Consider the following 14,101-nt stretch of genomic DNA (forward strand, 5'->3'; position numbering starts at 1 on the left):
ATACTATTAATAAAATTGAATTTGATTGAATTTACTTGAATTTAATTGAATTAATAAATAAAGCAAAGCAGATAGAAAAGATAGGGAAGGTTGATGTAAATAGATGGCATGTTGAGAGCGGTGCTGTGAGCCAGAAAGAAAATGGATCTGTACACCACAGCAGCGAAAAAGGAGGTGGATGAAAGCTCTTGCATTACAGTGACTATACATGATCGGAGTTATACGCCCTGAAAAGATCCCACATCACGGAAAACCACAGAGAGACAGCCTAAAATGAGTTTCACTTTTGCTGTAGAGTCTTTCATCCTGTATTGAACTCTACAGAAGACTTCACTTTCCCAACAGCCACATGTCTTTTTGAGTAGAGTGCTGTTTCTGAACTAGTGTGGAAGTTGTGAGAAGATGTAGCAGCTCAGATTAGGAATTGTTCACAAACGAGATGCACTATTCATTCAACAGCTGGGGGGGAAAGCATGCTTTAGTCCATCATTAGACATAATTAAGCCGTCAGGCATTTCTGTTTCACAAGCATTTATGCCCAGAGAGCAAGTGCTGACCTTGCCAATGTGAGAGGTTTGATCATATGTACCTGCACAGTTTTGGTGAAGTTGTCAGAGATACCTCTTAAGGCATCACAATGTTGACATCCTAACCTCAAACATCCCATAGATCCTTTTTCAAAACCACCATCTGATTGGATCAGTGGGTAGGTACGGAGAAAGACAGAAAAACAGATCTGAGACAAAAGTAAAAAGGAACCTGGGATTCAGACTATCGAACACAGGCTGATTCTATGAACAGAGGTAAAGGCAGAAAATAAGATGGTAGGAAATAAACATTTAGAAGCACAGTGGAAAATATTGCCTTACAGAAACACAGTGCTGCATGCAAACATCCACTTACACATGCATAAACACACATATATAGGGATAAACCCCTAAAAAAAAAAAATACTCACATCTTGGGCTGAACAGGGTCATATCAGGGATGCAAAACAACCAGGAAACTGAGAGTGGAGAGGCTAGCCGAGGATTGATTTGCTTCTCTTACAACTCTCTCTTTTTACGTCCTTACTCTTGCTGTGTGTGTGTGTGTGTGTGTGTGTATGTGTGTGCTTGTATGTATGCGCGCGCTCTGACTGCGTTTGGCTAACTGCTGCGATACTACTGAGTCAGTGTGACAAACCCGCTGGAGAAGCACCAATGGAATGTACCAAATGTTTTCCAAAGTCAGGGGTGGATAGGGGGGCACTGGGCTGTTCCATTAGCAGGAGAACTGGCAGGAGGATTGGATGAGTGTGCAGCTAGTTTCCCCTCAGCAACAGGAGCTAGGCTGGAGCTCAGGGCTTACAGATTCCTGCCAGGCGAAGAGGAAGCCGGTGTGTGTGTGTGTGTGTGTGTGTGTGTGTGTGTGTGTGTGTGTGTGTGTGTGTGTGTGTGTGTGTGTGTGTGTGTGTGTGTGTGTGTGTGTGTCTTTTATACACATGTCAAAGAGCAGGGACCTCAAGCCACCTGTGCAAAAGTTTACACTGACAATGTACTGACTAACAGACTATGCACTCATACAAGAAAACTAAATGATACATGCACACACTCACAAGGGGATTCAGAAGAAAAAGGTGACTTGACATGTTTTAAGAGGAAAATCTTTGTATTGATTAATGACAGGGCCGGAGTGGGACTCATTTTCAGCCCTGGAGTTTCATGCTTTAGACCGGCACACTTTACTTCACGAAAAATGTAATCAAAACCTTAGTATATAACTCTGCAATAGCGTCCTGTTCTCTACAGCCTTGTAATTCAGTGTATTTTTGTAAAATATCACTATGTATGAAGTGTATGCGGACGGGTTGTTAGTTTTTTTAGCAAGGTGCCGCCGTCAGAGGACTCAAAACATAAATACGTCATCATTAACCAGGCTGCACTCTGCGAGTGGGCTGCATGAATGTAGAACGGTGGGCTGCAAGAAAAAATAAATACTGTAAATACAAAGAGTGGGCTGCAAGTGCAGGCAGCCTAGGGACAGCATCTATGATATTCAACTATGATTTCAACCCGGCCCTCACAACCAAAAAACCAAACCGGCCCACCGGGAATTCTCCCGGTGCTCCCAATTAGCCAATCCGGACCTGATTAATGAGGATTTCAAAGATAGGTATTCATGGAATATTACACACTGAGGACATGCACACACGTCCTGTGTGATTCTGCAAGACATGAGACAAGGGATTAAAGACAAGTACAACTGCTGTCTCACTTCAGTATATTTGCTGAACTAATAAGCAATTATAAATTGAATACTCAAACAGTGACTTGAATCTCCACACTAAACCTGAACCATATTGATGAGCTACATGTAAACAAACTGAAGCTTTTAATAAATCTCCAGCAGTATCATTATTATTACATATCACAACATTATTTCCATCACCGAGATCTTGATTATAATGAACTCACTACATCTGAAAAACCAACCCAGCTGAATCACTTTTTACATATTGTAAACTGTGCACGCTGTCTAATCGTTCCATTTTTGTTGTGCTCTAGTTGGAAAGAGAATACACCTGAGGCTGTTTAATCTTTCTGGCTCCTGAGGAGAGGCTTTCATGTGGGTTTAATTAGCTTATTTAACAACCAACACAGAGTAAGACTGGCTGTAAGCCAAACTTTAATCTTGGTCAACTCTAAAATGATTATTACCTCTTTTCACACTACACTTAACCCAGGCACAATTGCATTATTAAACTGTTAACCCTTGGATAACTCTCTCAGTCGTGTGACAAGGAGCTAAATTAGCCCTGGGCTGTCGATCTATAAGGTACAATAGCACTGAGTTAGAAATATATAATATGAAGAATACTGTTTCTGTTTTATTATAAAATGCAAATACCTTTGTGATCCTAATGCTGATGGGTACAATTGGATTCAGACAGGGGCGTCGCACCCGTGGGGGATGTGGGTGTTTTAACACCCACACTTTTCCAGGTGAGAGGGTTCAACACCCACACTTTTTCTGCAGTTTTTCCACAGTTTTGCACAAACGCCTTGCGTCGAACTGCCGCCGTAGCTACGTCGTAGGCTGTGTGTAGCGATTATATTGCCTGAGTGAACAGAATTGCGTCCATAGCAACGCTCTGTTTTTCATGGCAACGGTGTGTTATACTTCGCAGCGGTCTTAACAGACCGCATTCTACATCGAGGAGAACTCGCAATTTTTACGTTAATCTTGATCGCTATGAGTATGTGAGTACTGTCGATAGCAAAAAAAAAAAAAACGAGCCGAATCGGTGCTAGCTAACTGGAGCTGCTGCAGCTAATGCCGAGAGCTCCCGTTAGCTAAAACGGCAGTTTTGGGGGCATATCATAAAAAGTGCCTTTGTGCCTCTTAACAGACACAAAATGCAATGAAAATGTCTGTGCAACATGAACAGGGCCCTTACATGACAACAAGATGCGTTTTCAACTCAGACATTGTTTAAATTCACCTACCCTGTTAGCTGCTAGTTGCCGTCTGGGATGAGTGAGTGTTCAGCCAGGCTTCGGTAATAATCATCAAGCAGCAGTTCCCTGTGTATTTGTAGCATATATATCCATTTTGTGTGCGATCCATCTGGCGTTGGTGAATAGTCTCTGCAGTGGTGAACTGTGTGTTAGTTGCCTTAGCCAGGTTAGCAGGGCCGACCGGCATCCTTCTAATTCCTCCCCGCCTTCCCCGCCCGACAACAATCCACGGGCGCCCGCTGGTCTGGTGGATGTCCTCCAGAGGACAGTTCATGCTTTCGCGGCGAAATTTTTGCGGCGAAAAAAGTTTATTTCCCCCTCAAAAATAGGTAATTGAGCACTGTAGTGGTTATGATCATATCAGTGACTATGTAACTACATGGAAACGGGCCAAATGATGTCTGTTTCTTGTACAGTAATAGCGTTACTGAAGGCTAGCTCTAGCTCCATAGGTTACTCCAAGCGTCTTCCCTTGTGAACACCTCCGCTCTTCACTCTTCTCACACCACGCTCCGATCTGCACACTGCTGAGGGGGAAATAAACTTTTTTCGCCGCGAAAGCATGAACTGTCCTCTGGAGGACATCCACCAGACCAGCGGGCGCCCGTGGATTGTTGTCGGCCGCGGCCAAGTATATCTCGCTGCAGGTGAGGAAGGCGGGGAGGAATTAGAAGGATGCCGGTCGGCCCTGCTAGTCTGGCTAAGGCAACTAACACACAGTTTGCCACTGCAGAGACTACTATTCACCAACGCCAGATGGATCGCACACAAAATGGATATATATGCTACAAATACGCATCTTGTTGCCGTTTTAGCTAACGGGAGCTCTCGGCATTAGCTGCTGCAGCTCCAGCAAGCTAGCACCGATTCGGCTCGTTTTTTTGCTATCGACAGTACTCACATACTTATAGCGATCAAGATTAACATAAAAATTACCCGGAGTTCTCCTATAACTCTTTAATGCTGCTGGTACAAATTGCTATCGTAATTAGGTAGATACAACCCGAGCTAACGTTAGCTAACTGAACCTATCATTTAACATTAGGCTGTTAGCTAGCTAGCTAGGTTGTCTTTTGCCATTTATGTTCGTAAAGTTTAATGTCCGGTGGCATTTTCATCTCTTTTTATATGCCGTTACTGTAGCTATATGCGTAACGTTAGCAGAGATTTAGAAAATGGTGTGTTTATCAGTTGTAACTACAGGATGGGAGGTAACTGCACCTTTTTAACTTCACTAGCAACGTTAAATGAAAGCTAATATGTACGAATAGTTTCCCATGTAAGAAGTATAACGTTCCGTAACATTAGCTACGTTATAGCATTCATAATAAACGGATCATAATATAATTACGTATGTGCTAATTTGCATAAATAGCACAACAGATCTAAACATTGGGTATAGCCAGGTGAAAATGTCTTGTTGACATATAACAGAAAAAGACTTAATGTAAAGGTCTGAATGGAACCCATTTAGGCTACCCATGAGCATTAATACATAGAGGCAGGAAGAAGTACTTTACTTTAATGCGCTACTTGCGTTGGGCTAGTGTGGATCGTGTTGCTGTGCTGTGTGCCCCCCGAGGACCGGTGGTCTACGAAAATTTCCCGGTAGATTTTTTTGGTCCCACTCCGCCCCTGCACTAGCGGCAAACCATCAGCCACTTTTCGATCTCGGCACTACTGAAGCAATTAGCATTGCTTGGCTTTACATGTAGTCTGAAGAAATGCTGTACTATGGAAATTAGCAGCATTGCAGCAGCTGCATTATATGGGGCGAAGCATTCTTGGATTGGGATGGTTGGAGCTGCATTTTATGTGTGATGTGTGACTGTTTTTGTTAATAAATACTAACATTTTTTAGTTTTTCTTCTTAGCACTTAGTGTGTGTTCACAGCATGTTATTGGAGCTTTTAGTTTGAGAGTTAGACCATCATTCAGTTGGAGAGGCTACATCAGGTACTTGTACTTGAATATTTCCATTTTATGCTACTTTATACTTCCACACTACATATTGCACTTTTTACACCACTACATTTATTTGATTCCTAGTTATTTTGCATATTAAAATAATTAATACAAAATATGTAAGAAATTGTGATATATTGTTGTAGATTTAGATACCCAGCAGTATATAGTAATTAAAATTACTCCCACTTTTACCATCTGCAACATTAATGACGCTTGCACATTAAGGCATCGCTAATTATAATCCAGTGATATTATATATATTATTCTTAAATGGGCCATTCTGCCTCATTAGTACTTTTACTTTTGGTACTTTATTTCAATGCTGATACTTTTGTACTTTTACTTGAGTAAGATATTGAATGCAGGATTTTACTTGTAATAGAGTATTTCTAGACTGTATTATTGTAACTTTTACTTAAGTAAAATATCTGAGTACTTCTTCCACCACATATGGTTCAGACTGATAATTCTAAGAAAATGTATTTATTCATGTATGTGGCTTTTAAAAAAGGTGTTATGGGCCAGATTGCATCACATGAACTACGGTGTGCAGAGTGCTAAAATGCAGCACAGCCCAGCACTGCTCCTGGAAGCTTGTTAAGCAAACAGGAAATCAACAACATGTACAGACAGTTTTTTTTATATATATATGTACAAGAACATAAATGCACTCACTATTTATAAATTTCCAGACTGTGGAAGAAAGGTTTCTCCTCCTACTTTATTTGTTATGGCTTCATCCAGTCTTTGCAGATAGGTGCATTTGGGTTCACTGTCAGCTATCAGAGGAATTAAAAAGAGAAACAGCAGAGAGGCAAGGGGCAGTAGGGAGGGAAAAAGGTAGTGGAGCAGAACTCGGCTGGATGCAACCCAGCTGACTGACTCACGTAAACAGAAAAGGCTGGCGGAAGCAAAGAGAGAGAAAATTAGCCTGCAGGCTGAGGAAATGGTTGGAATGAGTTTAAAAGTACAGGGAACAGATCGAATATGAGCACACTATAACAGGGCTAAATAATAAGAGAAAATGAAATGAAAAACCAAACGCAGGACAAAAAAACTAAAGCTTGATATGAAGCCTAGCTGAGAAATAGACTTATATTAGGATAAACAAGCAGGTTTACATGTAAATAGAAAAATTAAAAAACATCAAGGTTGAAGATATTTACGAAAATGCAATTTTTTTTCTGTTATTTCACAAAAAAAATTAGAGAAAGAAGTGTTGCTATAATATACCTATGCATTTATGTTGAAACTAGACTATCAGCCGGCAGAAAGAGGTTTGTTTTAGCTGACGCATTCAAGCTGTGCTTAGCCAACTGACAAATCGACCACATAGCAAAGAATATAGGCTCTGGGCTGTATAGTGTTGATGAACTCTCATGAGGAGGAAGGCAGCCATGCTGAGGTTCAGCAGTCAGCTAGAAATGACTAAAAAAAGAAAAAGTTGGCATGTAGGCCCTCCAAAAAATGTGAAACGTTTTCCTGCATGGAAACTTAAGTGTATGAAAAACAGGCAGTTTTGTTGTTGTTTGTGTGATGGATCTTGATAAGTCAGTACTAAATTTAGATTGATAACTCAGATCCTTACACCCTTTTTCTCATTTACACTGAAACCACTGACTGCTGCCGCATTCAGGAACAGAGTAATTCAAAACCAAGTCACAGCTGAATTCTCAAAAGTGTAGATCTCAGTATGAGTCTGACACCTACAAATCATAGCACAGGGCCTGGTATGGCAGGGTTATTGTTAGCTAGCATGCTGTTAGCTGATGGTGGTAGCTGGTGATGCTGCAGACAAAAGTGAATATAACTTGATACGGAGGGTTGTGCTGAGTTTTTGGGTGCAGGGATGGTTCTTGAACACCGGAACAAAATGTTGCGCCTTCTCTATGTTGTGGGCTGCCAACTCAATCAAACACCAGCTATTGAGAGGGTGCCCATCTGATGACCCTGCAGACTTGCCTGCACTCTACAATCACACACAACTTCATATTGAAACCATCTTTTCTCTGGTAAAACGGGTCAAGGGACATAACACATGAAAAGTTTCTCTGACCAACTTACTAGTGCATACTGTATTTGTTAAGTCTAGTGAAACCAGATATTCAGTGATGGTGGTTGGACAACTAAGTGGGCCACAAAGTTGTCATTCAAGCCAGTGGGGCCAGGCTCTGTAGTTTAGCCTAAGTAGATACAATGTAGATATAAAGCTGGGTCAAGCTGTTGAGCATCTGCTTTGCTTAAGTGAGAATAGGATTTTAAGGCAGAAAGAAAGTCATGATTGATATGATGACAGACACCCGTTTATCCCTTATTTTGGTGGATATAGCTCCTGTAGCGGGTTTTGTGCCCATATGATTTCAGCCCCCCCACTCACATATCGTCATATGCCAATTTGGTAGACATCGCCCAACCCTACTCAACTTGGTCAGTTTATGAGACAATGTGGAGCTAACACCCAGACAGACGGAGCAGAGCACCAACACCCAATGAAAATCAGTGCCCACCAAGGTATTGCTGTATCTTGACATGATAATCTTCTTTTTAAATGCACCACTGCACTCTTTTCCCCCACCGTAGAGCACAGCCGACAGCTCATACATTATCATTGAGTGCCTTTTCTCTTTTCTCTTTCTCTTCTCCCTTCTCTCTGTGTCACACCCAATGACTACACCACACACCGTCCTCCCCTGCTGCTCTCTCTAGCTTGAGTGTCTCATACCCGTTTCACATCAAAGTCTCAATCAGGGTTGAACCAGGGTTGACTTTGTGTTTGAAAGGGTTAACCCACATTGACCGATTCTGCTTCGCGACTCAGGTCGAGAGGTGGGTCGGACACAGGTCGAAATCAAAGTGAATTGCACAGGACCAGGGTCGCTAACAACCAATGACAAATTATGTCATTGGTTGGAAATTTAATCTGAAGACATCCAAATCTGTCATCTATGAAGTCTCCTTATTCCAATACCAGATATCACATATCGTCACAGGTCGCAGCCCACTTTGAAAAAAACAGCAACATAGATTTTATGCAATGAATGAAATGCAGAGGAGGAGAATTAAACTATAAGAGTGTCTGTCTCCATAGTTATTTAATTGTTCTTTAGAATGTAATCACTGTAAAACAATCAGATCTCTCTCTCTCACACACACACACACACACAAACACTAGTTCTGGTAGTATACAGCTGGACTGGAGTATTTAACAACAATAGCTGTTCACTGAATATGAATGTGTAAAGCCCCGCCCAGTTCCAGCATGTGAGGTAATTAATATGCACCGCTCTCGGCTTGTGACCCAGGTCGTATCTGAATTGTTATGACCAGGGATCAACCTGTGTTGACTGGCTTGGTTTGAATTGACAAAAGAACAGCGTTGAACACTGGTCATGTAACCCTGGCTCGACCCTGGTCATTGGTGTGAAAGAGATACAGTATCAGTGTAAAAACCTCATTATGTACTAGTTTGAGCCACTGGGTTTTTGTGTGAGTGTGGATGCACTTGCATACATGCCTGTTTGTGTGTGTGCAGCCTGTATGTGTGATCAGTGATTAATAAATCAGACAGGGCTCCATCAGTGTGACAGCCCGAGGTGGGGAAATTCCCCCCTTTTTTTCCAAGCATTGGGTAACTGTGGCAGCAGCGTGATTTGGCTGGGCTAATGATAAGAGGCCTGCGGGCAGTTGCACATTTCACAAGGCTTTAAGTGGCACCTCATTCACTGTGCTTTGCTTCCAGCCCTCAGCTATTAAACAGACTCTCTTGTTCAATAAAAAACATTATTTAGACCAACTGTGTCTTTTTTCATCCAGTATGTGTATAGATACATTACTATGGGAACTTGTGATTCACTTTTTATTAAATTTTATTTGCTTTTATTTTGTAAAATTTTTTTTTTAAATTTAGATATAATAGAGAAGTATCAACAACATTGGAATCAAATCTTATTTTCTGCTTTGACTGAAAATTGTGGGCCAGTGCAAACTGTTGTATAACATGGAATTAGACAGTGTCTTTGTTGTTAGGATCTGGTTTTAATGCTGGCTTGAATGTGAGAGATCGTTGTCTCCTCTGTCCAGTCTGATCTCAGTTTTGGATGAAGCTGTCTCTCCCTGGAGCGTCTCTCGGATACAGAACACACACTGACTGTACACCGTTTCCAAACTTGTGATGTATTGAACAAAGAAAGCTGGCTCAACGAGAAACAGAGCAGGGTCCTCAGAGGATCATCCAACTTATATTGGCCAGTCTCTGAAGAAGCAATTAGAAGGATGATTAAATTATACTCACTCATAGTGAGAGTGTGAAACTCAGTTAACTTCGCATGAGCGTCTCTTTCCTTGCCTCATGCAATGAGATAGACACAATGAGAGTGTGGCTGGTCTGAGTAGCATTCTCAAACAACCCCATTCATCATCCTCCACAGCCCTATCTTTCTGCATCGGGGACAGCCTTGTTCAGTCAGACTGCCCAGCTGTGACAAAGAAAAAAATACTCTCTTAACCAACTAGATGTTTCTGCGTCAGTCAGAGAGCTCTAACAGAAATCAAAGAGAAACACACAAAAACATACCTGAACAAAATAACATGATATTAGTCTTATTAAAAACAATTAGATTACATGTTTGTAAGATATTTGCCCTCATGTATGTTGAATTTGCTATTCCTTTTCACCAACTAATTTTTCTTCTTCTTTCCAAACGCTACAGAAATAAATATGTTTGTGCAACAGCAGATTTTCAACTGTTGGATGTTGAAGAAGCTGCAAGCATTAAGAGCACAATTAATTTCTGCAGAACATGTGACTTATTTTTATTTCATATACTGGTATATTAACTCCCAAATCCAGCTGAATGATCTATAATGTGTATTGCAAAGGTATAATGCAAAAGTAAATTATTCTGATGTCTACTGCATGAGGTAAGACCTGAAGATATTAGTTGTGGACAATTCACCTAATTTGGAGATTAGCATAATTTGGAGTCATGTTTGTGTCAACCTGATGAGATTAAATCCATGGATTTAAATTTCTGAGAGGAATATCTGGCTCTTAAGCTGCTAAATGCTCCTCTATATTCACCAGCTAGGTGCTAACTGTCTGTCTGCTGTTTGGTGCTGGGCAGCTAGTACAGTGGCTCTTTAGAGCTTTTCACTCTGAAAACCGCTGCCTGCTGTAGGTGGAAAAGAGGTTGAAGAGAGTGAACCAAAACAGTAGTTGCATGCCAGAAAACCCAAAACAATGTTCTGAAAGCTCCATTGAGCTCAGGGGAACTGTAGAGTCAGCTGATAATTCAGAGTGGATTCATAAGAAAACTACTTACAAATTGTTCATTCTTGATTTACATAAAGGTGGAGTCTGTGATTCTAATCCAATACACTTTTTTTTTTTTTATCAAATTCACCCATTATCTCTTCACGGTCCGCTAGCTGTCTGTTCTATGTGTGCGCTGAAAAACAAATCTGGTGTTCTGCACAGGTCTGGTTCTGTGAATGGGGAATATAACAGAAAGCCGATACTCTGCAGAGCATAAACTGCAACTGATGTCAGCTGCAGAGCAAATTTCACACCACTTTACTTGTTCTTCTGTAGAGAGAGGAACAAATACATGACTTACGGTAATGGATATTTTAGCATTCAGTTTCTGGTGATTTTCTCTGGCCTAACAATGACACTAAACTAGATAATTACTGAATATGATAGTTAATTTGTCCTCTCTTCTTTCTATCTCTAAAACTGTATGTTTTTTAGGGCAGATGAAGGTCAGTCAAGCCCTGTTTTCCCACTTACCTTATATAGCAACATTATGCAAGCTAATGGTGTAATGATATGTTTCCCCTGCTTGTTGTGAATGATTACCCATCAGCTTCAATTTCAGGTCAGTGTTTTGGGATCATAATGGAGTTTTCTGGGCTATGTGGGCCTATTACTGTTTAAAAACACTGCAAAACTGTGTGTGTGTGTGTGTGTGTGTGTGTGTGTGTGTGTGTGTGTGTGTGTGTGTGTGTGTGTGTGTGTGTGTGTATCTATAATATTTATGTCCCTGTAAATTATTCCTTCAAGTGGACTTGAATTGTTAAAAAGTGTGTGTGTGTGTGTGTGTGTGTGTGTGTGTGTGTAGTGTATAAGTGGTATTTTGTTGTCTGAGTGGATTCATTAAATTCATGCAAACAAAATATTCCAAAATGCTGTTGTAAATAAAGGACTATACAGACAAGCTGACCAGAGGGTATCTGTGGACAGCAGCACTCTGATAGTTAGAAAAAATGCAGCTTGTGAGGAAAACACAGTGTGAAATCTGGATGGGGAAATTTGTGCAGAAAGTGAAGGCCAGACTCACTCCCCTCCCCTAGAAGCACAGAGGGTAAACAAGGTTGTTGTACTGAAAGAAGACGAAACTCCTGTTTGATAAAAACCTAAAAATGTTATTCATGCATTCATCACATCCTGCTTGGAATATGGTTATACAGTTATTGTTGTACTCTGGAGTTAGCAAGTTAGAAAGTCCTTCAAATGTCTCCTGCTGGTTAAGAAGAAAAGAAACAGTGTGGTAGTAAAGTAAGAAAACTTACAGAAACAGATGAAGAAAAATGAAAAAAAGGCAATATAGAAAATGTGTAAAAATCTGAACACAACATGAAAAGATATATCATTTTAGAAAAAAAACACACACCAATTAAACGAGTTATATATAACGTGAGTTATAAGATGCATTAAAAATGTGCACTTATTTGGCTGCACGGAGGTGTTTTTTATATTCAAGAAACAACATGAAGAGAACATATCACTGAACTCCTTCACTTTTAGATGTGTAATGTTAGGCACATCCTCAGGTTTGTCATAATATATCCTCAAATAGTGGATAGAGGACTAAAAGGGAATGAGCCGTTGTCTTTGGACTAATGTATCTGAGGATATCAGTCCAAAAATAGGTTTACTAATGATGCAACTAAGGTTTTGCCAATCCAAGTGTTGAAAATGCTAGAAAAAAAATGTGTAACATCTATTGGAAAAGTGAAAAACACTGTTTACTTCTCTTCTTTGTTGCTCCAGTGGAGCTGCTCAGTGTCCAGTACCAGAGGACTAGTGGTCTATAACTGAATTTATGTGAAGTAGAAATTATTATTTTAAAAAAGAGCAAACAAGGTCAGCAAGCCTTCCTTGGATGAATAAAGTTTTTACAAATTATGCAGAATCACATTTACTTAAGAGTATTTAAAAATGCCTCTAATTTGGCACTGATCTGGCATCTATAATTTTATTTTTGTTGAGTTGATTTGTTTAGAAATATGAAGCCATTACATACGAGTACACAGTTTGCTTATCGTATTGTTTTCCTCTCTGTTGCAACTATAGATTTTACAGAGCAAAGTAAAAATCAGTGTGTTGGTTTTATATGTGATAAAGAAATACTGTTAAAGGTATTAGGGCTGAAAATCATCATGGCGTCTGATAACGCACCTTTTCATGACAATCGAAGTGTCTCAGCACATGTCTGCTGGTTCCTGTAGACTGTGCAAGACACAACAAGACTGCTGGCATGTCACTAGGGACAAATGAAAGAAATAATGATTTATTCAAATTAATATTTTAAATGGGCAAATATCACATCCTGTATAAGCTTGACTGACATCTGGAACACTCCTTACAGATGTTGTTTAGGCCAAGTAAATGGTGTTGGTTCAAATCTCAGCTCATGCAGCTTTAAACTGCCTTTTTTCATCTTAAAAACGTTGGCCATCTTTGCCCCTTCCTCATCTTCTCAGCCACTCAAATGCTCATCCATGCTTTCATCACCTCACAACTAGTCTGTATCCACGACATTCCACTTCCGGGATTGCTCTTGTTCTGCTGTAAATTCCGCCGGATATCAATCTTTTCGGATGTCCGTTTTCGGATGTTCCGTTACCTTCTGCTTTTGGAATTTGAAACTCCAGTCGATTTATGAGGACTATGGTTAACTGCTCCTCAGAACTCTGCAGGGTAAATCCAGACAGCCAGTCAGATTATCTGTCCAATCTGAGTTTTCTGTTGCACGACTAAAACAACCTTTGAACGTACACATGTTCCACCAAAACAAGTTCCTTCCCAAGGCAGACAAAAAATCAATTTTAAAACTCTCCTCAACACCTACAAAGCCTTCCATGACCTAGTCCCCTCCTACCTCTCTGACCTCCTGCACCAACATAATCCTACCTGCTACCTCAGATCTGCTGACGCCAACCTCCTCACCCTTCTCACCTGGTCCAAGCAGGTCGTGTCCGCTGGTGACATAATGTCTGTTGTTGTTACCGGGGCTGCTGAGTAAGAGCGCTGTTTTCTGTGAGGCATTGCGACACATCTCTAAGTTTTATGTCGGCACTGTTTTGCAAGAATGCAGGAACTTTATACTTGTCCCTGACTCGTAGTGGAACATTACAGTGAGCATGTGTAAGAACTGTGAATAAATGGATTGCCAAATCTAAAGTTATACGCCCGTACGCCCCTCAGTGGCTTATTTAGAAAGTCATTTTGACCATGTGTGAAAGTATGAATATTGTGTGAGAATGTGGTGGGCGGTTCTTGTGCGTAGCCTACTATGAAATCGAATCTTGCCGGCATCACTGCCACTGACACTACCTGTACATGGTACTAC

At 40.6% G+C, this 14,101-nt stretch overlaps 1 protein-coding gene across 3 annotated transcripts in view; it reads right to left on the reverse strand.

Annotated features, from left to right (window-relative positions):
- The window catches only part of LOC116060683 (heterogeneous nuclear ribonucleoprotein C-like), a 57,246-nt gene extending 45,789 nt beyond the window's left edge, over window positions 1-11,457 (reverse strand). Inside the window, exons 1-2 of one of the 3 annotated variants that reach the window (XM_035999436.1) lie at window positions 11,418-11,457; window positions 959-1,114 (exon numbers count right to left, since the gene is read on the reverse strand). In XM_035999436.1, coding sequence (XP_035855329.1) covers window positions 959-980 — 22 coding nt within the window. In that variant the 5' untranslated portion in view covers window positions 981-1,114; window positions 11,418-11,457. Of the gene's footprint in view, window positions 1-958; window positions 1,207-11,417 lie in introns of those variants that run through there. The other 2 variants (XM_035999437.1, XM_031314407.2) reach the window with 2 other exon arrangements.
- Between the last annotated feature and the right edge of the window lie 2,644 nt (window positions 11,458-14,101).

This window comes from Sander lucioperca, chromosome 3, assembly GCF_008315115.2.
Source record: "Sander lucioperca isolate FBNREF2018 chromosome 3, SLUC_FBN_1.2, whole genome shotgun sequence".
In the NCBI taxonomy this organism is placed as follows: Eukaryota; Metazoa; Chordata; class Actinopteri; order Perciformes; family Percidae; genus Sander; species Sander lucioperca.